The 24,999-nt window shown below is 38.8% G+C and overlaps 1 protein-coding gene across 1 annotated transcript in view; it reads right to left on the bottom strand.

The window, feature by feature from the left end:
• Positions 1–22,253, bottom strand: part of LOC117290858 (WD repeat-containing protein 81-like) — a 35,612-nt gene extending 13,359 nt beyond the window's left edge. The window contains exons 1-16 of the mRNA XM_033772416.1: positions 22,129–22,253; positions 21,182–21,338; positions 20,124–20,305; positions 18,642–18,804; positions 16,930–18,096; positions 15,275–15,490; positions 14,268–14,456; positions 13,516–13,706; positions 10,864–11,032; positions 10,129–10,307; positions 7,976–9,459; positions 6,641–6,783; positions 4,803–4,922; positions 4,072–4,315; positions 3,014–3,187; positions 2,262–2,391 (exon numbers count right to left, since the gene is read on the bottom strand). Coding sequence (XP_033628307.1) covers positions 2,262–2,391; positions 3,014–3,187; positions 4,072–4,315; positions 4,803–4,922; positions 6,641–6,783; positions 7,976–9,459; positions 10,129–10,307; positions 10,864–11,032; positions 13,516–13,706; positions 14,268–14,456; positions 15,275–15,490; positions 16,930–18,096; positions 18,642–18,804; positions 20,124–20,305; positions 21,182–21,280 — 4,850 coding nt within the window. The 5' untranslated portion in view covers positions 21,281–21,338; positions 22,129–22,253. The remainder of the gene's footprint in view (positions 1–2,261; positions 2,392–3,013; positions 3,188–4,071; positions 4,316–4,802; positions 4,923–6,640; positions 6,784–7,975; positions 9,460–10,128; positions 10,308–10,863; positions 11,033–13,515; positions 13,707–14,267; positions 14,457–15,274; positions 15,491–16,929; positions 18,097–18,641; positions 18,805–20,123; positions 20,306–21,181; positions 21,339–22,128) is intronic.
• Between the last annotated feature and the right edge of the window lie 2,746 nt (positions 22,254–24,999).

The raw sequence follows: 24,999 nt of genomic DNA, 5'->3' as shown, positions 1-24,999 counted from the left end.
GACAATCTCACTGGTTTTTCAACTTTTGAAAGATCTATACTCCAAAATATAACACATGGCTCTCATGTAACTCAATTTATATAAACTTAGTGAAGAGCCCTACAACAAAAAATAAAAAAGGAAAACAAATTGTGTAGGTATCATGTTTTTATAGGAGTTCCAAAAATGTGACTCGCGTGACTGCCAAAAAATGAAAGGTGTTGCATCCCTGTATGCCATTGCCCAGTCGTGAGAACTCAGAGGAACGTTTTAGTTCCAGATCACTTTTTTTTTTAAGTACAAGAGAAGCACTTTATTATACTATAAAAAGTACAAAATAAAAAGTTTTTAAAAAATTGAAAATTTGTTAAATGCAACGTGACTCGCGTGACAGAAGTTTGTGATTCGCGTGACAAGTGAGAAAATATACAATAACTAAACAGGATACTGCATAACAAGAACATTTTATTTTATTCAGAACACTCAGAACTTGAAATTGAATCTTTTCATAAAAGGAAGAAACACCTGAAGCAACATTTAAAGGAAAAATAATCTGAACAGGCTTTGAACAGGCTTTAAACATGGTAATGTTGGGGTGGTTCTGAACAGAATTGGTGGTTTAACAACACTGTCTGGTCGAAACGTTGAGTTGTTAAACCACCGGTTCTTTTCAGAACCACTCAAACCCATAGAGAGAACCCTTACTAGAAATTATTATATTGTTTTGTGATTGGGGAAAGGACTTTTTTCTCACTACGCTTGGCAGAGTGGTTAAGAAACCACAAATTTTGGTGTCAAGTTCTAATGGCATTAGACTGTGTTAGGCTGAGTACATGTAAATCTGATAAGTAATTTCTTTATTGATGCCCCCCTCCAAATCTAACTTAAGAATACTGTCTTAAAATACCCAGTTTCATCAAATATTTTTGTTTGTTCTTGTTTTAAGTTTATCATTCCTTGTATTATTTAAATAATGCAGGTAAATTATGCAGATGTGAGCGTATTGTACAGTGCAGTATGCAGTGTATGTAGTTCAACATGATCTGCTGACAGTGTGCCAGGTTACAATTGTACACTGTTATAATTCATTGTTCTAACAAAAATTTATAAATTCAGGGGCATAGTAGTATGTTCCAGTGGGCTGGGGGTGCTTTGGTAACATTCCATAGACATCATCCCCACGATACTTTGGTAGCTTTTGCTAACCATGTGCATTAAGTGCATTAGCCGTGACTCGCGTGACAAAACTGAGGGTGTTTTTTTTTGTTTAGGTAGAAGGCCTAGGTAAAAAAAACTAATTAATTCTTGAAAGACCCTTTGAAAAGACCACTATTATGAGAGAGAAGAAAAAAAATGTTGAGGGTCTATAATAGAAAAAATACTATAATCATTTTTTTTGTGACTCGCATGACAGTAAAACGAGGGTAAAAATTAACTCCGAATTTTTCAAAAGTTAATAGTTCAAAAAGGCATATTTAATTTTGGCTGTCCTTACTAATGACTCTTTGTTGTTTATACATAATGATTAAATCTGAACATCTATTGTTTCATGATTTTTTTTTCAAAACCTGAATTTCAAGGATTGTTCAGACTTTTGTGTACACTTTTTACCCTTTACTCCCAAGGCTGTCGCAAAAACAATAAAGAATATTTTTATAAAGTCTTTTTAGAAGAAGAAGCACTAGGTGTTCTTGTTTCAAAATAAATGTAAAAACTTCAACGATTACCATTTTAAATTTTTTACTATGAAGCGCAAATACCACGGAATGGCTGATTTGTATTTATACTTTTTTCATTAGCTGGTTAGGGATCCGGGCGATTTTGACTGCGTAAGGGATGTTGAAAGATTGCCGTCAAAAACGGGAGTCTTTCGCAAAAGCCGTCAGAGTTGGCAGCTTTGTTATATTTTGAATTGCTTATAATTGGATCGCTCATTGGTTAATTGTTGAATTAAAACAGTTTAGTAAAACCTTGACAAGTTTCTTTTCTTATTTCATATCTTAGGCCAGGGTGTGTTATAAAACACATATGGACTGGCATAATTTAGTCACTAGTGCACGTCTATTCCCCGCACATGTGAGTTACCAAAGGAGGGACCTGCTTCCCTCGGCCTTTGGCCCTCTGGAAGCACATGTAGGTCCCTCTTTTGGTCACACAAAGTCTCCTTGGGATAGACTTGCACAAGTGACCGACTTATGTCATTCCATAATGTGTATGTTCAAATGTATGCTATTGAAACACAAAATTAAAAAAATTCCATTGTGAATTAAATTATTTGCTACCTTCCAGTGAGTCGACAGAGTGGAATGTAAGCTGTATTGGCCATCTCAGGACTAAAAGTTTCTCTTAATTCTTTCATGATCTCAGGATCTACACTGTGTCCATCCTCCAGCACATCCACATGCAGATTATCTGTGGGTTTGCAACATACAGTGTTTAAATTTTAAACCGTTTTTAATCTCAGGCCTTGAACTTCGCTCATGAAGGGGCACATCAATTTTCCTCTGGTGAGAGGCACTTCCATGGGTACCATGGCAATTGCTAAAACAGGTTTTAAATTGAATTGAATTGAAAACTGTCATGACCAGGATTCAAACCCACACCCTGATGCCTCGGCATCTGGTGCAGTGCTTGCTAAACTCAATTAAAAAAAAAAAAATATGCAGTTTGTGACTGGAATGACAGCGATACCTTTTCTGATCATGAATGTGATCTGGGTAGTCTTGTTCTGAATCGTATCACTGCAGCACTAACTCCAGAGAGGAAATGCATTTGAATAATAGAAAATGAAGAGAAAAGATTTCAAATTTTAAAGGAAATTTGCAGAACTAAGCAGTGTCCCGTTTTCCGAATTATACTCCACGGCAGTAGAATAAGTACAATATCGCTAAGAACAAAATCTACACAGCACAGTAAACTTACACAGGGTGTCAACGCAAACTGAATACAATACATTGAAACCTCACCATAATGCCTCAAAACCCACACCTATGAAAGTAGGGCCTAATCTCAAAATGTGACAAAATTGACTGACCTGAAATCCGAGATGAAAACGCGTTTGGTGATCTGGCCATTTCTCCATGGAGGTTCTCCAGCTTAGTAGGGGTTCCTATCTTGTACTGGTTGGTCTGAGAGTCCACCTTAATCTCACAGTACATATCCTCACTGTCTGTACTATGGGAAAACTGATTGTAACGTCGCTCCATGTCTGGATATATACAAGAAAACAATGATGGCTTTTAACACAAAAAATACTATACAAAAAAAACAATGCTTATTTTTATAATAAATACAAAAAATAAGAGATCATCACAGGGTTGTATGGCCACTTCAGGGCTGCACATGACTGATTTGGGCTGTCAACCAATATCAACTGTGTCACCAGGGGCACGCTGTCACCTACTCCTAGGGACTGAAACAGGCTTACCCCCTTTATTCACAGGCTGCAAGTGTCTCCCTGAAATGACATCACTGCAACAGCGCCCCCAGTTGATCAGATAAGAGAGAATTTTTAAACAATATTTACCGAATTTCACTTTTCAATGAAGTTTACCAAATATGGATGTCAATTTATTTTCATAAACATAATGATTAGGAAAAAAACTCAAAATGTATTTCTAAGACATGTTTTACCAAATATGGATGTCAATTTATTTTCATAAACATAATGATTAAGAAAAAAACTCAAAATGTATTTCTAAGACATGTTTTACCAAATATGGATGTCAATTTATTTTCATAAACATAATGATTAGGAAAAAAACTCAAAATGTATTTCTAAGACATGTTTTACTTCAGGGGCCCACCAACAACATTTTACAAATGCATTTATTTCGACACAGCAACAGCTCAAGCACCAATAACAAGATAGGGAATAGATGGGGTGAGGGTGAACCTAAACAGTTATGGACTGACAACCCAATCATCATGGAAGGCTCCAGGTCTGAGGTGGGACTCGAACCAGGGTTCACTGAAGTGAAAGGCAGGGAAAGAAACCACTGAGTCAACTTGATGACCACCATGAAGCTTCAACATTTTTATGACACTGATACCATACCCATACCAGTGATGTTTACAGCTAACTTTACTTACCAGGACACGGCTTGGCACCTGGACTTCTGTCGCCGTGTACCAATTCAAAACAGACAAAGAAATGCTGCAGGGTCCCTGTCATGTGCTCCCGTGCCATCTCCCGGCCAATGCGCAAGCCGATGGTCGTCATGACGTCTACCAGCTTGTAGCAGATGACTGCCCTCCCTTGAGCTCCGCTAGGAAAGCTCAGCTGGCAGGATTGGACGACATTGACCAAAGGCTGAAGGATTTTCCTGAAGATAAACTGTCGTGACCCAAAGAGTACAATCAATAAAAAACTGAAACATAATATTTGCCTATACACATTTGTATTATGCACTTTATACTCAACACTTTCCCGAGTCCTGCGACAAAATACTTTTATCAAGTATATTACTCCAACATAATCAATGTACGGCACCGATCAATTTCAGATAACATAGTAAGATCATTTTTTTCTATAAATATCAATTTGTTGTTGCTCTCTCTATGACCAGCTAGAGAGGAGAGCCTCTAGACAGGAACTTTGTTTCTTTTAGACAATCCTTTGAGCTCCATCTGATTCTCTCTCCCCCTCATCTCTGTATTTTCATTGCTCATGTTGTATCTTCTAATTTTTTTACCTACATGCATTTATGTTCATTTTATCTGCTCGAAAAATGAAGTAAATATAAAGTGCAACAGCGTTTCAGTTTCATAAGTCATGACAAAGAAGTTTTAGAGAACACTCACAAAAAAGAGATTTCACTTACTGTAAGTTTATCCATGAGCTGTGAGTCTGTGATGAATGGAATCAGATGTCTTAATAGCACGATGCAGGAAACAAGGTTGGCTTCTGCTTTCAGATTAATCTTACGCCTCACAGAACAAACCTAAACAATAAAAGAAGCACTTGGAATTCAAAAGATATTTACCAGTGCTCGAGGACTCTAGTTTGATCAAGCGGCTCTCGAGACTCTGTTTCGAAGTACCGAGACTTGGATTGGACAATAGGGACTCTACAACAGCACCGATATTTACATGTATAGATTCGTAGGATTTAAAACTTTGCATGGTGGAAATACGTTATGGAAAGGTTTGCGGTAACACCATGTAATGACTATCTCTAATCGAAACGTCGAGTTGAAACCAATGGTTCTTTTCAGAACCACCCCAACACATTAGAGATACATGTACCTAGTCATTACATGGTGTTACCACAAACCTTTCCATAATGTATAGATTCCTCTAAACTTAGCCCTGGCATCCTTACACTTTCGTATTGTACTACAGTGACGTCCTGGACATCAGGGTTCATTTCTGGGGCGGAAAATTTTCACAGCTTCATAACTCAAATCTTACCTGCGAAAAAGCACCAATTTCAACAGATTCACATTCCATGGCAGCATATGTTTTTCTGCGGTGGGTTTTGATCGTAAGTTATTCTTCACAAATCCGTCATTTTCATGAAATAATGCAGTTCCCAAGGTTAAGGAATTCCCATTTTTGTACGTACTCTCACAGTCGCGCAAATTTTGAATTGTGTTGTGTGTTAACGCTGTGCAGTCAAGATATGGTGACCAAGTTTTCATGCGTCTTTTTTTTTACGTTGGAAGCTGCATTATTTCATGAAAATGACGGATTTGTGAGGAAAATATGAGGACCAAAACCCACCACAAAAAATGTATGCCGCCATGGAATGTGAATCTGTTGAATTTAGTGGCTTGTTGCAGGTAAGATTTGAGTTATGAAGCTTTGAAATTTTTCCGCCCCAGAATCGGGCCTGTGTACAGAGGAAGAGTCCTATATAGGGCTACCTCTAAACTGACCTTTTCTTGCATGGTACAACATTGTGAAAATACAGGAATATCAGGCAGGACCCCTGTGGTTTATGATAAGGGCACTGGATTCTTTTATAGCATTACACAACACATGGGATCTACAGCTTTAATTCCCAGGCAAATGTGTCACGACCGGGATTCACACTGACACTCTGCTTATCAGAAACACCGAGCCCACTTTCATAGAGCTGCTAAGCACAAAAATTTGTTTAGCATGAAATGTCTTCCTCTGATAAAAACAGGATTACCAACCGAATTTCCATTTGTTGCATATTGCTTGTTTCTGGTATTCAGCTGTTACTTGCTTATCCTGAAAATCATGTGGAAATTTGGTTAATAACCCAGTTTTTATCAAGGAAGACATTTCATGGAAAGCAATTTTTTTGCTTAGCAGCTCTATAAGCCTTGTTGAGGTATGGTGGATGTGATAGGGGTGTACTGTTTGGTTCGGGTGTACACACACAAATTTACCCAAACCTTATAGTGTTGAAGCAATGTGTCCGCCATATCTCAAAAAGGCTTATGAAATTGAGCCCAGAGCTCGAGTTCAGTGTTCTATCAGCTTGGCCACAACATATTGCACCAGGCATGCAGTTCCATTATTACAATTATTGGTATTCCGGTTTATCAAAAACATTTAAAACTTGCAGCCCAAGGGCAAAAATGCATCTGAGTTAACAAAATTGATTGAAACAAAACCCAATTATTAAAAACGGAAAAAGACACACACAAAACTTGGGACAGAATATTATTTTACTTGATTCACTTACGGTTTCTTTGATGTAAGTAAGGTAACGTTTGAAGATGAACTCCTCTCCGTAAAGTACTGCTACGTCTGTCAGACATCCCAATACAGCTTTTGCATTGCTGTCACCAAGAACAGTTCGCCGTTCAATGTACACACCATATTCATCTATGTATAAATAATTAAAGGAGATAAATCATTTTGATGACAAATTAGAAGACACTCGCACAATTGAAATGTTTTAATCTTGATTTATACTTAAAGACAATGGACACTATTGGTAAATGTCAAAGACCAGTCTTCTCACTTGGCGTATCTCAACATATGCATAAAATAACAAACCTGTGAAAATTTGAGCTCGACTGGTCGTCGGAGTTGTGAGATAACTATGAAAGAAAAACACCCTTGTCGTACGAAGTTGTGTGCTTTCAGATGCTTGATTTCGAGACCTCAAATTCTATACTTGAGGGCTCGAAATCAAATTTGTGGGAAATGACTTCTTTCTCGAAAACTACGTCACTTCAGAGGGAGCCGTTTCTCACAATGTTTTATACTATCAACCTCTCCCCATAACTTATTACCAAGCGAGGTTTTATGCTGATAATTGTTTTGAGCAATTACCAATAGTGTCCACTGCCTTTAATATGAATCTACCAGCAGTGCCAGTGATTTCAGTGTCGGGCCAGTTAACTCAAGACGGAGCAAAGACGGTGGACTTTTTTTTCCAACTCAATATCTTTGTCTCAAAAAAATATTGTTCAACTATTGAGTTTGAGTCTCACAAATAATCTGCAACCCTGCCGACTATCATTCATAAAACAGAAGAGGTAAATCTTACCCGCAGAGTTTGTTCAAATAAAACTGCCTAGATTAAAAAATTGTGTCCTCATTTTGATTCTAGTCTCTTCTCATTTTGATTCTGGTCTTTTAAATAAAGTCCTGAGGCCGTGCGGATTTTGAGCCCTGACCAGTGAGGTATATTCATGTAGCCTCAACAGTAAAACAATGCCTTAATATTCAACATCACAGCAATTCATTTTTGTGATCAAGCAATAATTCAAGAAAAAATTGAAACAATAATAAATAGATCAAATTAACTTGAGTGATTTCGTTCAAGTTGATATTAGAGATGTTAAATTACATATTCACGAACCAGAAAGATATCATTGTAAAAATAAAACTAATTCAAATATTAAACCAAAAGGGAAACTGATTTAGAGCACGGGCACATTAATCTGGAGGTCGTTGATTTAAATCCAGCTCTACAAAATGTTTCTTTGTTCAACCCTCAGTCCAATCAAAGTAATTTTCCGTCAAATTTAAACAAATTTTGTTTTCAGTGTTTAAAAGTGAAACCTACCATCACTACTGTCACTGTCGCTATCCAGATCAAAGTAGGAGAGAAGATGTCCTCCCATGAAGCAGGTCTTGAGCGCCTTCAAAAGCCTCTTGGTAAGGTGAGTGACAGTCAGAGCAGGTCCAAGGCGACGACTCAGCCACGTCACGCTGTCCACAGCCACGTCCATCAGGCGGGATCCAGGAGGCAGATTCCCCAGGGAAGTCAGACGACCCTTGGTGAGACTCGACATGAGATACTCCTGTATCGGGTCCTCTGATGGCTCCTCTATGGAAAGGTCTGTTTCTGTAACTGACGGGTCGGGTTCAGCTGTTTTTTTCACTGCGTCGGTCACAATGGCGTCCACATCGAGAGTACTGTCTGAGGTGTCTTTAGGAATATCTGCAGGAATGGCGTCATCAGACTTAGGGACCATCTCTTCTTGAGATCCATCAGAGTTGTTGGATAATAAGGCATCTGTTGACATTCTAGACTTGTTGGTCTCTTCTGATGACAATTCAGATGTTCTTTGTCCATCTGAAACTTCATTCGATACTTGGCTGATATCACTTTCCTCAGATGTTTTTTCCGACTTACTATCATCAGGGTGAGGAGTGTCTTCTTGATTTTCCGTTTGAGCTGTTGGGCCAAGACTACTTGTATCTGTGCTCTCAGAGTCTTTCCTGCTTGATGATGATGGGATGTCTTCGTCGCTACTTAAGCTCTCCGATTCTCCGTCCCCTTGATCAAGAGCAATGTCAACATCATTAGTGACTTGAAGATCAACTTCATCATCAAGGTTTATTAGATCCAATGGTCCACGGCCCATGGATGTGGGTCTTACTTTCTTGTCATCTGCACTGATAGATATCGGGTCGTCCACCGCAGGCCTGAACTCTGGACACTCTTTCAGACCCGTGACAGCATCCACTACGAAGGCAATGATATTGGAGAGGAACGGCCTGAGCCCAAACCACACAATGAGCTTTGCCAGGAAGGACTGATGAAAAAGCAGCATGAAGTTTGGCGAGGTGAACTCCGAGTCGTAGACTTGCGACAAACAAGGCAAGAGCTTCCGCGTGGCATGCTGTGGTCCGATAAACTGAGCGACCTTGGTTAGCAACAGGAGACACGCATAGAGGGCGGTGTCTACAGACTGGAACAGCTCCAGCAGGTAGGGAAACAGTAGCTCCCGACCTTCCGCAGTCAACTGACGAACGATCTTGGGTAGATGGCGGGAGACGTGGTGTATTTTTGCGACACTCTGTTTCTTCAGGTCCATCTTACCAGCGCTGCCCAAACCGGCAGTTTGAAGATCGCTTAGTAATTTATATACATTGGGCATGTAACCAGGAAAGTAGATAACTTCAGCTGCGGGTTGGAGAAGCATATTCGCTGTAGGATGCGGTAGACCCATGGCTGGTTGTCGATAGAGATGATCCGTTATATCCCCAAGGTTTGGTTTAGTGTCCATCTCCAGAAGTAATCTGGTGACCTGGCGTACTGGCCTGCAAAATTCATTTTTTAAGTCGAGAGAAAACAAAGAAAGGAAGTGTCACAAGACAGCTTTGATTCTTTTGGGATGACTTTTCAGAGGAAAAATATCCTTTGTTTATAGTTTTGTACTTACATCAGAACAAACTTTGTCTCATAAGATTTGAAACATTCACTTTGACATTGTCATTGCTGACTAGATATTCCAAATATAACAAGCCCACTATTGTATTCAATTATCTAAACTGAAAACAAGTTTTTCTAAGGTTCCAAGATCCAACGGTTTGGCAATTCAACAGCTTACAACAATCATCTTTAAAAAAATTTATTGTGAAAGTGCATTTTCTTTCCGAAAAACCAGTAACTAAATACTTTTTTGTCACATGCTTTTCAGCAGATTTTTTTTCTTCAGAAATAAAAAAAGCTGTTTACCTATGGTAAAAATGTAAAAAATAGTTTATGGCCTGACGTTTCGACCCAAACGTAGTCTTTCTCGAAGGCTAATGACAACACCGTCTCAAAAAGCCTAACCGAGCCAACAATCTTTTCTGGGTTGGTTTGAACCACTGTAATTGAATCGAAGATTGTTTAACCAATGACCAAAGCTCAAACTGATCAGGGTTGCCAAATCGCTCCTCAATTAAGACATTGCTTTAGTTTCATCTCAAAGATTGATCTTGTACCTCGGAAGATCCAGCCAATCCGTATCAAAAACTCTCCTGAGTATCTTCCATCTCTCCAAGAGTGGTGCGTTTTGATGTAACATCCTTAGCTTAGGAGCAAGGAACATCTCAACGATGAGGCAACCCATCACGTGCATGTCCTGCCCAAGGAGATGAATTGAACAATCTGCCGGGGTTTTCTAAAAAGGTGAAGTAAGAGAGCAAAATCATATTTATCTATATCTTTTTTAAAGAAAAAAAACACCAAAACTTTTTGTTATTTTCTTTTCACAGGACTCGGGTATTAGGTACCGAGTATAATTTAACACACATTGGTGCATGGGTAAAACACAAACAACTTTCTTCCTCAATCGATGCAAATTTAAAATGCATTAAAATTTTCCCAAACTAACCTTCATATCTTACAACATGTTGGACATATTTTAATGCTGATTGATATTCATTCTTTTGTGTCGGTTTAATTTATCTGTTTGTTTGTTGAAGCACAAAAAGTATGCTTACCAGAACAGGGTTACCAGCCAAAATACCATGTCGCATGTTCAGTTTATCACTGTGCCCAATATTGCTTTACATGTACAACTGTCTGGCAGGCAGAAATGAGCAGGATACCAGTTACAAATTGTACATGTGACACAGTATTTTTGCAGGTAACCTAACGCTGGTAAGTGTTACTTTGTTATGCTTAGCTACTTTTTGTGCCTTAAGCAGCTCCATGAAATTGGGCCTTTGTCTTACCTTTCCTCTATTGGCCGGCAAGCCTTGCAGAGCCTTTGAAGAGAACGAATAGAGAGACTCTAGTTGGTTAAGAGCGGCTAGAGGCTCGTAGTCATCTGGTAGACTGATTCTCATCTGCTCAGGTCTCGGGATCAATGGTTTAGTCTCGATCAGGGTATCTGCCTTGGATCTATGAATGGACATTAACAAAAGTCATTTAGTTTTCTTAGCAAGATAGTTTGGTGCCTTATTTCTTTTTTTTTTGTAATTATATTTTTGGTAACGAAACCAATGGACCCTCAAAAGTGACTGGCTGATTTAGCTTATATAACTGGCTCAGAACACTGCTTAGAGTTAACCAATGATATGGACCTTGCCTACATATTGTAAGCCCCAATACCAGCTCCATTACCAGTACTTATGTTATTAAAGTCACCTGGAAATAGAAATTTGTTTCTTTCAAACATAAGAGTATATGCTTACGAACAATAAAACAATTTTTTTTAGTAATTGTTTGTCACGATTTATATGTTTAAAAAATATATAAAGTTGTTTGGGGGGCTGACTCCGCCTACCCCTTTTGTGACGTCAATCGAGGCAGACTTTGCTTGCAATGCGTATAGTAAACACACGTGCAAAGTACATGTACGTCCAAGTCGTGAGTTGGTACATTTCAAAAAGTGTTTTTCTGCATTCAGCAGCAATACACCTGGTCGGCATTGCCGGAAAAAAACCACAATTTTTTTTTTTTAAACGTACAAACTCACGACTTGGTCCGTACATGTACTTTGCAATTGTGTTTACCCTACGCATTACAGGCAAAGTCTGCCTCGATTGACGTCATGAACAGCGCCCTCTCGGGTCGAGGTCTACTCTTAAATTTGTAAATAACATAAGAACTGATTTTTTAAAACCTTAGTTAACTGTTTATTCACATTCCACTCATCAAAACACATATATTGGTGACAAAAGCTTTATTTTGAAAAAATACCACTTCCAGGTGACTTTAAGTATAGTTCCAATAACAGGGATGTGACAGGCTGTTGAGAAAAAAATGAGATCTGATCGCAAAGCATGAAAGCATGCGAGCTCGAAAACTTGCAAGCATGAAGCCCGATATTAACATTTATCTTTGGTTTCAAAAGCCCTACTCTGCAACCTACTGTAGGGCGTTATTATAGGGTTTTAAACTATTTCTGTGACGTCACTCTATTGTTGACAGTGTAGATTATTTTTACGAATCTACACTTTCGTTACGAATCTACACTTAAGTGTAGATACGTAACATAATCTACAGTTGGGTGTAGATTCATTTTAAGTAATAAGTTCAACATGGAAATTATTGTCTTGCCAAACTGAAAGATAGCATGAGGTGCCACAAAACACAGCTGACAATATGTTATGTTTCAATTTACAATAACATTTCCAGCTTAGAAAAATCACTTTAGTGACACAATTTATTGTTAGCTGAGCAAACTGAAGTTGTACCCGATAATGTTGCAAGCACGATAATGTTGAAAGCACTAAAGGCCCTCACGGCAACGACCCTGCAGGTTTTAAAGGGCCGTCTAAGAAGTCGTAGCTACCCTTTCATTCCCTTATAAAGAAATCCAATTCATTGAAACTGTTACATAACCAACGGGGGAAATAGTTCAAGTCAGAGAATGGGTCTACAGTGCAGATTCGTGAATACAATGGACTCACCTTCCGCTCGTACATTCTATTCACGAATCTACACTTTCTCGTTTATTCTCCTTAACATATCTCCACTGCTTTTAGAAATTGATCTTAAAAAAAAAAAAAATCTGATTGAAAACAGAGAAATCACATTCTTGCAATAAACAAACTGAGCCTCCTTCCAACCTAACCCCGATACCCCCCAATTATTCTCCAATTATCAAGCTCCTGTCCCACATCCTTGTCCATGAACCCAGGCCCATAAATCACCCCAATGGTATGCACACCTATTACCCCCACCCCCCCCCATGGACCACGCACTTGACCACCACCAGTCAGTGACCAATAATAGCCCTTATATAATGTCCTTAGTTTCATGCTTGGATTATTCTCTGCTGTTCTATTTTTTGTACACTGTGGTCGGCTCCAGTTTTTATTCTTTACTTCTATTTTTAACTCCTTCTTTTATTGAAGGCCGTGGACACTATTGGTAATAACTCAAAATAATTATTATCAGAAAACCCTTCTTGATTACGAGTAATGGGGAGAGGTTGATGGTATAAAACATTGTGAGTAACGGCTCCCTCTGAAGTGACATAGTTTTCGAGAAAGAAGTAATTTTCCACGAACTTGATTTTGAGACCTCAGATTTAGAATTGAGGTCTCAAAATCAGGCATCTGAAAGCACACAACTTGTGACTATGGTGCGACAAGGGTGTTTTTTTCTTTAATTAATATCTTGCAACTTCGACGACAGTTTGAGCTCAATTTTTTACAGGTTTGTTATTTTGTACATATGTGAGAAACACCAACTGTGAAGACTAGTCTTTGATAATTACCAATAGTGTCTAGTGTCTTTAACCAAGGAGTAATCTTCAATAAAATTTCTGATATAGCCAAATATTTTTTCCTAGTGTCTTCGTTCATCACCCACATTTTTACGTATTACGATATCATAAATGTTCAATCTTTTCACATATATCTTTATAATCTCACCTAAAAAATGGCAGTTTCTTGATGGGGTTCTTCAGAAGAGACGATTCGTCGGCCGTCTGTGCCATGAGAGGCTGTACTGATGGTGGTTGGGATGGCATGTCTATAGCTTTAGTACCATTACCGCTACTGACGATGCTGTTAATAGTGTCGATGGTGTCAATGGATACTTCTAGATTGGTTTCGGAAACTATCTGTGGCAGATTGGGAAAAACAGATCTCAAACAACCTGCTACAATGGGAGAATTTTCGACGGTCCTTTTTCACAGTAGTGAGTGTGCTCAGACATGCATGCGTTATAAACCTTTGTTTATAACCAGAAAAAAGTGTTGAAACATGGGCGTGACACGCGAGCTTGCACCTGTTCTTATAAGACAGTTTCTTCATTCCTATTGGTCGAGAGCAACGGCCGGGACAGTTGTGCTACATCACGCGATACGCGCACAGCATTCCCTTATAAGGGTCTTACCATTTCATAACTGGAGTTGTGTTGAAAGAAATCATTGAACAATTATAATATTTGCATTTATTTTACTTTTTGACAAAAAGTGTTGATGTTTTTGACCGAAGGTATTTATGAATGGGAATCAAAGTGTGTTGAATCGGTTTTCAATTAGTGGTTTAAACCCGCTGAGGCCTTTGTCTCGGTAAAATTATCAAGAACCAGGCCTTGTTGGGATTAAACCACTAGTTGAAAACCTCTTCACCACACATTGATTCCCTTATTAAAAAAACATTTCAAAAGTTATTTTTACCTCCATGCCGGAGCTACTACTACATGTACTTCCATCTGTGGCTGTTGAGGATCCTCCAGTCCCATCTGACTGCCCCGATGTCACAATGATTTCTGGAGTGGCTTCTTTCGCAGCAACAACACCAGTAATGAACTCTGATGACCTCATTGTTTGCTCATTGCTAACTGTGATGACCTCAGGTTGTACAATCTGATCAGGGCAACAAAAACAGCAACATACGAGTGATTTTAGAAATTGGCTGCTTATTCTGTTATCAAATGCATTAATTATTAGATTTTACTATATTGCAAAGGGAATCAAAGTGCGGTGAAGAGGTAACAAACTACTGGTATTAAGAAATCTGCTCCAGCAATGCAAAGGTCATGAGTTTAAATCCCACCCGAGTGATTTGCCCGGGGATTTGTTTTCACAGAGCTTGGGAAAGTACTGCGAATACAGCGCTTAATACACATCAGTGTAAGGATAAAAACAAACTACATTCTTTATCCCTGATGCAAAACTAACATCTATGAAAAGGTTCTAAACTAGATGTTTAAACATGACAAAGCCGGCTCCTTGATAATTTTTATTGAGACAAAGTCTCAGTAATTCTTATTAAAACTTATCAAGAATAATGTTAAAATAGTAATTTATTGATTTTATATTGTGCTCTCTCCCGGACCAGCCTGTTCGAGGGCGCATAAAAAGATGGCATAAGAAAATTACATACATGTAGTAAAGTTTAAGAAAAGTACACCAGTAAAAAATATAAGCAAAATAGATATCAAAGCCTTACAGGCAAAAAAGAATCAAGTGTCTGTGAAATTTGTATTCACATTCATAACAAAAAACCTGTAATAATTGAGAACAAATTCTGTTTAGCCTGTTCTGCATTGAATTTCTCATGTCTTCAGCACTGAGAAGGCCTTACTCCTAGTGCAAGTTTTGAGTATGTACGGAAGTTACGCCAGCCAAATCTGTGACCAAGATGCTGAGGAAAAAAGTGGAAACAATTAATTCCAAAATACCTCGATGTCAGCAGTTCTGCCGGCTACACTTCCATCTACTCTTGGTTGCTTGCGGATGATTGTGGGTGGAGATGGTGACAGATAGGGTGACGGGATGAGTCTGCGGGGGTGGGGGACGTTGAAGAGCTGTACAGCACCGTGACTTGTCGGGTGTGTGTGCTGATCCACCAAGTGAAGACAGACGTTCTTGGCCCGGATAGCAGCTCCACCAGACAACTGAAAAAAGTCATTTACATCTTGAATTACATTGTATTGAGGTCCTGTGTTTGCAATTCTGTCAGGTAACTTGGAGCTCTTCGTTAATTTTGGTAAATCCCTCCTCACCTCTGACAGATATAAACAATGGCTTCCCCCACCTAGAAACAACAACCTGAGAAATTCCAATAAACTTTGTTCAATTAAATGTAGGACTAACCGTTTCAAAGACAGTTGCATCCCCTCCCTAGTTGAGCTGCTCAATCACCAATAATTTTACTGGCCTGTAGATAACTTGTTTTCATGATGTAAATATTTGTATTGTATTCTTCTTACAGTTTTTAAATTGTATATTCAAATCTAATCTCTTACTGTATTTTTGCTGGTTTTTGATGTATGAATGTATTTTTATATTGTAAACCTAAACACAATTCAGCCTTTTGGCTGCTACGTTTGATTTTTAATAAATCAATAATAATAATGGAGGAGACCACTTTCAAAATTAAAAGCAACTTTATGTTAATTTATGGAAATAATGGAGGGCCGCTTGTTTAAAAAAAAAAAAATGTGGCTCAAGTAACTTCAGGTAATGCTTTATTAAAAACAAATGACAAAAAGTTAATATCATCAATTTCATTTTTTTCAAAAAAGTTTCATATTCCAAGAATGGCCCTTCAAGCACTATGTTATTATTATGCTTTTCTGGTAATAAACCAAAGATGCCTCGACACAAATGAACTTAAAGGCAGAGGACACTATTGGTAATAAATCAAAAATTATTAGCATTAAACCTTACTCCGTAACGAGTAATGGGAAGTTGTTGATAGTATAAAACATTGTGAGAAACAGCTCCCTCTGAAGTAAAGTAGTTTTCCACGAATTTGATTTGAAGACCTCTACAGATTTAGAATTTGAGGTCTCAAAATCAAGCATCTGAAAGTACACAACCTCGTGTGACAAGGGTGTTTTTTCTTTCATTATTATCTCGCAACTTCAACGACCAATTGAGTTAAAATTTTCACAGGTTTTGTTATTTTGTGCATATGTTGAGATACACCAAGTGAGAAGACTGGTCTTTGACAATTACATGTACCAATAGTTTCCAGTGTCTTTAATTACTGTAGCTTGCACGGAACCTGTAAACAATGGTGCCTGCAGCAAGAACCAGAAACACCAGAGTTAACCCCTACTCTTCCAAAATAAGTTTTCTGGGTTATTTTACTTGTACTTCCAATCCTAGTACACAGAATCTATGGCTTTAATAAGTTAGTGTTCCATCCAAAGAGCAAAGCAGTTACGGTAAAGTGTCTTGCTTAAGGATACAAGTGTCATGACCGGAGACACACGAGCTTAAGTATTTAACAAGCAACTTTGAAAAGCAAATTTGTTTTCTTAGTAGCATCTTGAAATTGCGCCCCTTCACACAATGTGTTTCACATAATCTGTGCACCTTGTCTTACCTTGAACCCGAATGTCAAATCAATCCATCGGTGAAGTCTATCAGACACATAATCACTTTCCAATATGGCCCTGTGTTTGGCAATAAAGTCCTCAGGTCCAGAGGACCACGTTGGTACTTCAAGATCCAGTAGGTCTTCATGAATAGACTGAAAGATCTTAGGATCGGTGAAGAACTCTGGAATACACTCATCGGGCGTCCACTCTTGAAGTCTCTGGATGCTTGACGGGTACTCGTTCGGAACCCACGTGGATCGCACATGGGCGCACAGTACTGACTTGGGCGTCCGCCGGGCTGTGTAGACATAGTACGTTATCTCCGAGAGGACATCTGAGATATGATGAGGATTCTGAAGGGCGGTGTCTGTCGGGGAGGAGGACTGGTTCAACGAGGACTCATACATGAAATCCAACTGGTGGTCACCTTTGGTGAGCCTGTACTTGGACTTGGAGAGGTCACGGTAGCCACCCTCTGGGCGGGTGAAGTCCATGACCCACGGAAGTACTGGGTAGTGGTTTGGGTTACTAGCATGACGACCTGCGAGGGAGTTCAAAGTCATGAGATAGTCAAAGTTGGAGAGTTCACCTTTGACCCAGCTGAGGACCAGCTCAGGTAGGGTCTGGATAGGATCATTTGCATTTGCAGGTGTTTCCATTGCACTCAGTCTTTCAGTGGATCCACCTTCAGAGCTGGAAATGTCATTCGTGATCTTGCTTTCCTCGCAACAGTTTCTCTGAATTAAGTCGTTCCATTTGGGACCTCGAAACTGCACCCAGAGATTTTTGTCCATTGAGAAGTCTCTGAGAGTAATCTCGCCGCATGGTACACCTTGCCGATGACAAAAGTCAAATGCTTTCAAGATTTGGTAGATGACGAACAAGGGCTTAGCGTAAGAGTTCCCAAGCATTGCTGGACTGAAGGTTATACAGTCTTGAAGAGTGTGCTCGACACAGTTTCTGATAATAAACAGAGATTTAGTACTGCTGATAATGCACACAACGGGGACCATATTCGGATGCTCCTGATGCTGCTGATAATTGACTTGGGTTGTCTGCAACCCACTGGTTGTTGTTTTGTCCAATTCTTGAGGTCTGTCCCTTTGGCAAGTTTTGAAGATAGGGCAGTTGAAAAGTGCCTTTAATGATTCCTCAAGTTCCATGCTTGAATCCTGAACAAAGTAATATTCAAATATCGAACAGGAGTTAGGGTAAAAGCTATTACATGAACAGTAACCTGTAGAAAAAGAAATAATAATCACGATAATTGTGGCTTCTCATTTAGAACTCGAATTCATTACTCAGTGACGCTCAAGGCGGTTCAACATACAGTGTTTTTTTCTGCAAGGTATTGTGGAGCTACAGTTTTGAAGTGTACAACTTCTTTTCCTTATCATAGCACCATGTATTGTTTACAAAGTGCTGTGTGGCGCAGTATGCAGCCAATCAAACCAGGAACACCGGGGTGAACCCTTCTCTTTAACTAATAGTGCACTTGGTTATTTTACGGACATTACACAACACAACAGGACCTTTGGCTTTACGTCCCATCCAAAGGACACAGCAATAATGGTTAAGTGTCTTGCTTTTGGACACAAGTGTTACAATCAGGATTCGAACCCACACTCTCCTGGATCAGTAAAAAATCTTTGATTTTTACTCGTATAAATTATTCTTTATCCCTGATGCAATTAGTAAATCTATGGAGCATACTCACCTGTTTTATCTGTTGAGCATTTCTATTGGTCGTTAGGAGAGTAGCGTGCTTTTGGTACATCCGCTCCCATTGGTTGAGGTAGTTCTGTTTAGCCAGGCACTGCATGAATTCCATGAATCCCAGGTCTCCTGTCATCAACCACTTGGGATTTATCTTAGGCACTCTGTTAAAAAAAGTATGCCAAAAAAAAACCCAGTTATTTTATCAAATCAAAGATTACCAGTGTATAATTAACCAACAACCATTTTATCATTAAATTCAATTGTACATGTTGTTTTATCCTGCTGTTTTGTCCCAAAATGCACAAAGTAAATGTTTACAATTTTTGAAATTTGCTAATAATGATAACTAATAAATATACTTGGTTTATAGTGCTTTATCACACACCTATGGTGCTCATTGTTTCTAAGAAACTCAACTTAAAACATATTTGAAAAAAAAACAACCTAAAGAGTTCTAAATTTTGCACTCATTTTACTGTATGCAAAAATGCCAACCCAGGCAGGCTCAGTGGTTTCTCTTCTGAGTTTCACCTCTGTGACCCCATCTCCCAGCATGAGACCCATTGTAGTTTACTGTGCTCAGGAAAATCTTAATAAGCCTGGGTAAATAAAGCTATTTCCAATATTTTTCACGCCCAACACCTTTCAGAGGGTCTAGGTATAAGTTGGAAGAAAGAAAAAAAGGGAAACAAATATTTGCTTATAATCTCTTATGCACTTTCATTGATTTTCTTTGAAAAAAGAAAAAAAACAAAAAAAAACATGTCTGTCTTCAGATTATAGTTTTATGCAAGCTAATCAAAACCAAATAGGTACAATTCAGTAGGGGTTAGGTGGAATCAATCACCACATGACCAACGGCTTAGCATGGCCATTCAACTTTGGCAGTTTGTTTCATAAAGGTATGAAGTTGGATTACACCGAAGCCTGTTTAAAACAAATTATTATTAGTAAAGTTATGCATAAAAATGCAAATAAGGGCAGTGAAACACTGCATGTGGATTTGGTCTTCAGTCCCTGATACCCGAGTAACTGATTGGGTTGGATTTTCCTACTTTGGCTTCTCCTCCAACATCTGAAACTAAGCTTCAGACCATTTTGAGAGTCCCTCAGTTTCTTTACCAGATAGATTTTAAAATAATAATGACAAATCTTTTGTTGTGTCTCTATTCGTTAAGCTTCCATGGGTCAACCCCGGTCTGACCCCGGTGCGTTTAAATAGCTTTGACGTCATTCCAGGGGCTCACCCGGGTCAGCCTCCAGTGCCCTGCTTGTGGAGTGGGTCACTTGGTGCATGACGTCAATACGAGAACGGTGAGTGATCGCTCGTTTAGCTCTTGTCAGGGTCTCACCCGAGTGACCACCGTGGGGTAGACCCAGGGAAGCTAATCGAACACACCCATAGCTGTAGCTGTAGCCGCGGGTTCTGATAAGGCCTAATTGAATACTCAGGTAAGGGGGATAAATCAACTGAACTCACATTGTCTTCCCTGATGTTGGTTTGGAAATAATTTCTATTTCCACTCTCTTCCAAGGGCTTTCCACCCTCCCATGAGCCGGTCTCCCAGGTAGTTTCTCCCAGCAGGCATGTGGCACATTCAGCTGTTTTGCTGTGGGGACCACTCCATTTTTAAAGAGGTAATGCAGCCAGTCATTGTGAACCTAAGATAGGAGAACAAATAATTAATAAAGTAAAGGGTAAATTTTGCATTAGATTCATCTCAGAGGCATATGGTAGATTTGTAACTTGGCCCTGGACCACAATCCAGGGATTAAAATGATCTTGAGTTTGTGCCGTCACCAAGAAAGGTTTTATGTTAATAATTATTTTGAGTAACTACCAATAGTGTCCACTCTACCTTTAACAGGCATGCAACTGCCCGTTGAAAAAAAAAGAGGAACATTTTCAAAGGCACAAGGCAAGTGCGGAGGGAGGCAGCCGAAATGCCACGGGACATGATACCCACAAAGGTAGCCTAGAAAATGTTGAGGTTTATTACGCTCTTAGGTGCATTTTTAGCATGTACTATAGGCTTATTTTACATGATTGCAGTTGTACACTGTTAATGCCAGGCATTGATTATTCACCCCCCAAAACAGCAAATGCTAAGAGCTTCCAGTGGTTTCGCACCCCCCGACCCCCATAAGGCTTTGTCCCCCTAGACCCCCACAAGGCCAAGCCCTCTGGAATCCACCAGGAGTCGTATGGTCGGCCCGTGGACCACAATCCAGAATCCACACTCAAGAGACTTGTGCGATTAAAATTTTCTTTCGAGTCTGTGACATTACAGAAACATGGATAACAAGTTTATCTTTTTTACTGTATAATAGTCACACATAGGCTTGATTTTTCACCACCCACACGCAAAAAGCTCAAAACTTCAGGGGGAATTGCTCCCTAGACCTCAACGTGGCTTTGTTAATGGACCCCTCCCCGTCTTTGTTAACATAATGGTTCCATAAAACCCTCAAGTCTCTGACCACCAGCAGATTGCAGGGGTACAGTTATTGCATTTATTGCAACTAATCGCTACATACCACTGCAACAATGGAACCCGGAACTTCTTGAACTTGAGATGACTCTAACTTCAGCTCCTCCAAAATGGTCTCCAAGGTGGATGGGACGGGAACGGCCATTGTTTCTGTGACTATTCAAGGATTCACTCTGCTGAGATCTTTATCTGCACTAAACTCTCTAGCAAAAAAACATACATCAGAAAGAAGTTTAATTTAACTGTCTTAGCCTATAATTTACCTCAATGAGATATCCCTTTTTGTAAAAATGAGTGAAAAAGTTTCGGCGCCATACGGAAAGTTATCCATAATGTGATTTTCAATTTCCGTCCCGGATAACTTTCTGTATGGCGCCACCACTTTTTCACTCATTTTTACAAAAAGGGATATCTCATTGAGGTTAATTTAATTAGATGCTATATTATTTCATATCGAATAAAAAACTGGTGGCGCCATACGGAAACTTTTCCTCCGTCCTAACAAAGCATTCGTTTCAACTGCCATTTCACCTGTTAATAAGAGTCAAGCTGGGACTGATCATGGATGGAGGAAGAAAATTGGACTGACCATCAATTTAATTCAATAGGCCTAACACTCAGTTGAAATGACAGTTGAAACGAATGCTAAAGTTGGGACGGAAATTGAAAATCACATTATGGATAACTTTTTTTCGTATGGCGCCAACACTTTTCCACTCATTTTTACAAAAAGGGACATCTCATTGAGGTAAATTACATACTTTACTAGTTTACTATACTATTTCATATCAAATGAAAAAGTGGTGGAACAAAGCAGAAATTTTCCACATTATTTCTGATTCATATTAAACTATTACGCAAACCAAATCATCAAAAAACTTTCACAAGCCAACACAAACAATGAACGAGTGTAAACACTTCACACAGCTGACTTAAAATTTACTGCTTACTAATACCATGGAGGTAGAAATACCTCCATGCTTAATACCTTACCCTACATCCCATTCAGTCCTGCCAGACTATCACGGTCAGTAGCACTGCAGCTGTAGAACTAGAACTTAGTTTACTGTACTGTATTTTTTTTGTAGACATATTTAAGACTAACTAAGTCAAGACAAGAGTAACTAAGACTAGAGTAAGACAGAAACGACATTCATTCAGCAAAACGAACACCAGATTCTATCCCTAGAATGCATATTTCTATTTCTAGTTCTAGTTTTTGTGTAAACATAATCCTGAAACTTTGTGAGAAGGCCAGCCACACTGTCTGCCTGAGGTTGCTTTTTTTTTGACACCAACCTTTATTGCCTCCCTCTATCAACTCTCGCTCGAGATACAAATAATACGTGTGTGTGTGTGTTTGCATGCAGTACGTTATTTATGTTTACGTTGTTCACCTTTCAACCCGGACCACTTTACCTTTTTGTATGGCTATTTCTAAGAGTCGCTATAATTACTCCCATTCCGTAAAACTAAAACAAATGATATTCTTGCGCTATTTTCCTAACGTTGAAGAATTAAATAACTCATAGACAATGTTAATACAAAGGCACTATTTCATACGTACATCGATAATGGTGTTTTTATTTCTGAGTTTAAGTACCTATCCCCTAATTTAAAATGAACGAGTCCAGATGTGAAATTAGTTATTCAACCGTAGCGAGTACGCTATTTTGCACACTCCAAAACCGATAAACTAAAAACCCTTTAATCGCTTTAATTAATTAACTACGAACCAATTCAAAGAATTGATGGCACGGATGTAGAAAGTTATTATATAAACCAACATGAGTTACATCAGACTTCATATAGCAAAAAAAAATGCAATTTGGGGCACAGTTTAAAACCGTAGGTTGAGATTTTCACAAACCGTGTGGTTTATAAACTACCTCGGCAACCTCACTCATCGGTCGTGTGGGTGTATCATCGCCACCAAACCAGTGATTGACCGCTAGAGTGTTAGCCAAACCGCTTAACTCGTGGTCCCGTACCGAGTGGCCCTGTAGTGAATTCAACCCCGTTCTCAACTTCGCCTCTCCCGACGCCCCGCGCTCGGTTGCAGAGCTGTCCAGTCAAGTCCCCGTTCCCAGAATGGTGCATTGGGTATATTTAGTGCTTCCTGAAGATTGCGGCTAGTGTGCAGTGCGTTTACTAACGGCTAGGCATCGGCTCAACCGGGTGGGAGGTTCTTTCATTCCAGAATGGCACGACCAAAACAGAGCCCTGCATGTGGCGGGTTGCTCATATTTTTAAAGTTTTATTTTACAATTTTCGTTTGGTCAATATATATTTATTCACTCCGAAATAAAAAACATCAGTACAGGGCTCTAATTGATGCTTGGTGAAATAATAAATTAAAATAGTGGCCATAACATTACATTGGATATTGGAAATAATTTTTGTAATGAAGGGAAGGAACTCTGCACACTCACTCTCAAGGGATAATAAACACCAAGCTGGCAACAGCCAATCTCTCTTAAGTTATGAATGGCACAAATCAAGAAATTATTATTCAAGAACGAAACGACAACGCTTGTTTTAGTCATTATGAAATCAGCGCTTAGCTTGGTAGGGTTCAAAACCCTGCAGTCTCATCACTGGACCGATTTGAACATGGGTTAATTACAGCAGAATGTGGAAAACTCTCATTGAATGATTTTGCTTGCATCTATTTTTTTGAGAACAAACAATTAGTTTTGAACTTGGAAGTTCCAAAAACCTAATGCCTGAAAGCAAATATTATAAAGGAATTTTCCACAACTTCTGACAAATTGTTTTTACCCAGGTAAATGTTGAGGTCACATCAATGTGGATACTGGTCTTTGATAGTTACCAATGTTGTCCGCAAGCTTTAGAGAAAGAATAATTTTATTTAAAAGACAAAAAAAGAACCGACACCTCAAAAAGACAACTATCATTTTTGCACTAACTTTTAATATTTATAATATAGTCTTATAAATGATCACTGTGAAAAGTTGTGTATGGAGTAATGTGTATTTCGTTGTTTGCCTATGGAGTAAGAAGAAACAAGAAAGTTTTTATTTGCTTCATACTATCTGTTCCACTTTCACTCCCAGTACTGAGGTAGAAAACAAAGTGTTCAGAAACTGAAACACAAATCATACGAACCCGATGTAAATAGTTAAAGCTAGTTCCGATTGCTATAACAAGTTTTTCTGCTCAGAACTAAGCTTAGGTCACTTATGGCAATTTCATTTGTAATGATCAAAAGGTAAAAAAATTAAAAAATGCATATAAGTTTGAAAAATAGATCAAAATTAACAAATTTATGTTTGACGACTAAGGGCCGGTTTATATTCGGTCGCGCGATGGAAATCTTGCGTTCGATCATAAGACCTAAAAACTGTGTCTTTTTATGATTGTGTGTCAAGATTTCCATCACGCGACCGACTATAAACCGGCATCAACACTCAAGGGAAAATGAATGAGTTATTGTTGGCAAAATCACTTTGAAGACCACTTTTGATCAATAAACCCTGATTACCAGGAGCTCCACAAAATACACAAGGAATTGATCAAACCCATACAAATTGCACTTATGACCATATACTATAGTTCTGAGCAGACTAGTTATTGGACAGAATTGACAATATCATAGTCAAAACACTGAAGGGGGGTACATTAAGTCAGGGATGTTACCAATAAACCACTCAATGTTATCAGTCAATATTTTCAGATAAACTTCCCTTCAATTGCTTGGCTACTAATTTAAATAAAAGGCATTACATGTACATGTAAAACAGATGACATCACTATTTTATCGCACACCATGCTTTAGTACTTATGCGCTCACGTCACCACGTTACAAGAACGGTAATGCCGGATGGCACTGCACATAATGTA

The sequence above is a fragment of the Asterias rubens genome, chromosome 1 (assembly GCF_902459465.1).
Source record: "Asterias rubens chromosome 1, eAstRub1.3, whole genome shotgun sequence".
NCBI lineage: Eukaryota > Metazoa > Echinodermata > Asteroidea > Forcipulatida > Asteriidae > Asterias > Asterias rubens.
This window is presented reverse-complemented; position numbering and strand designations above follow the sequence as displayed.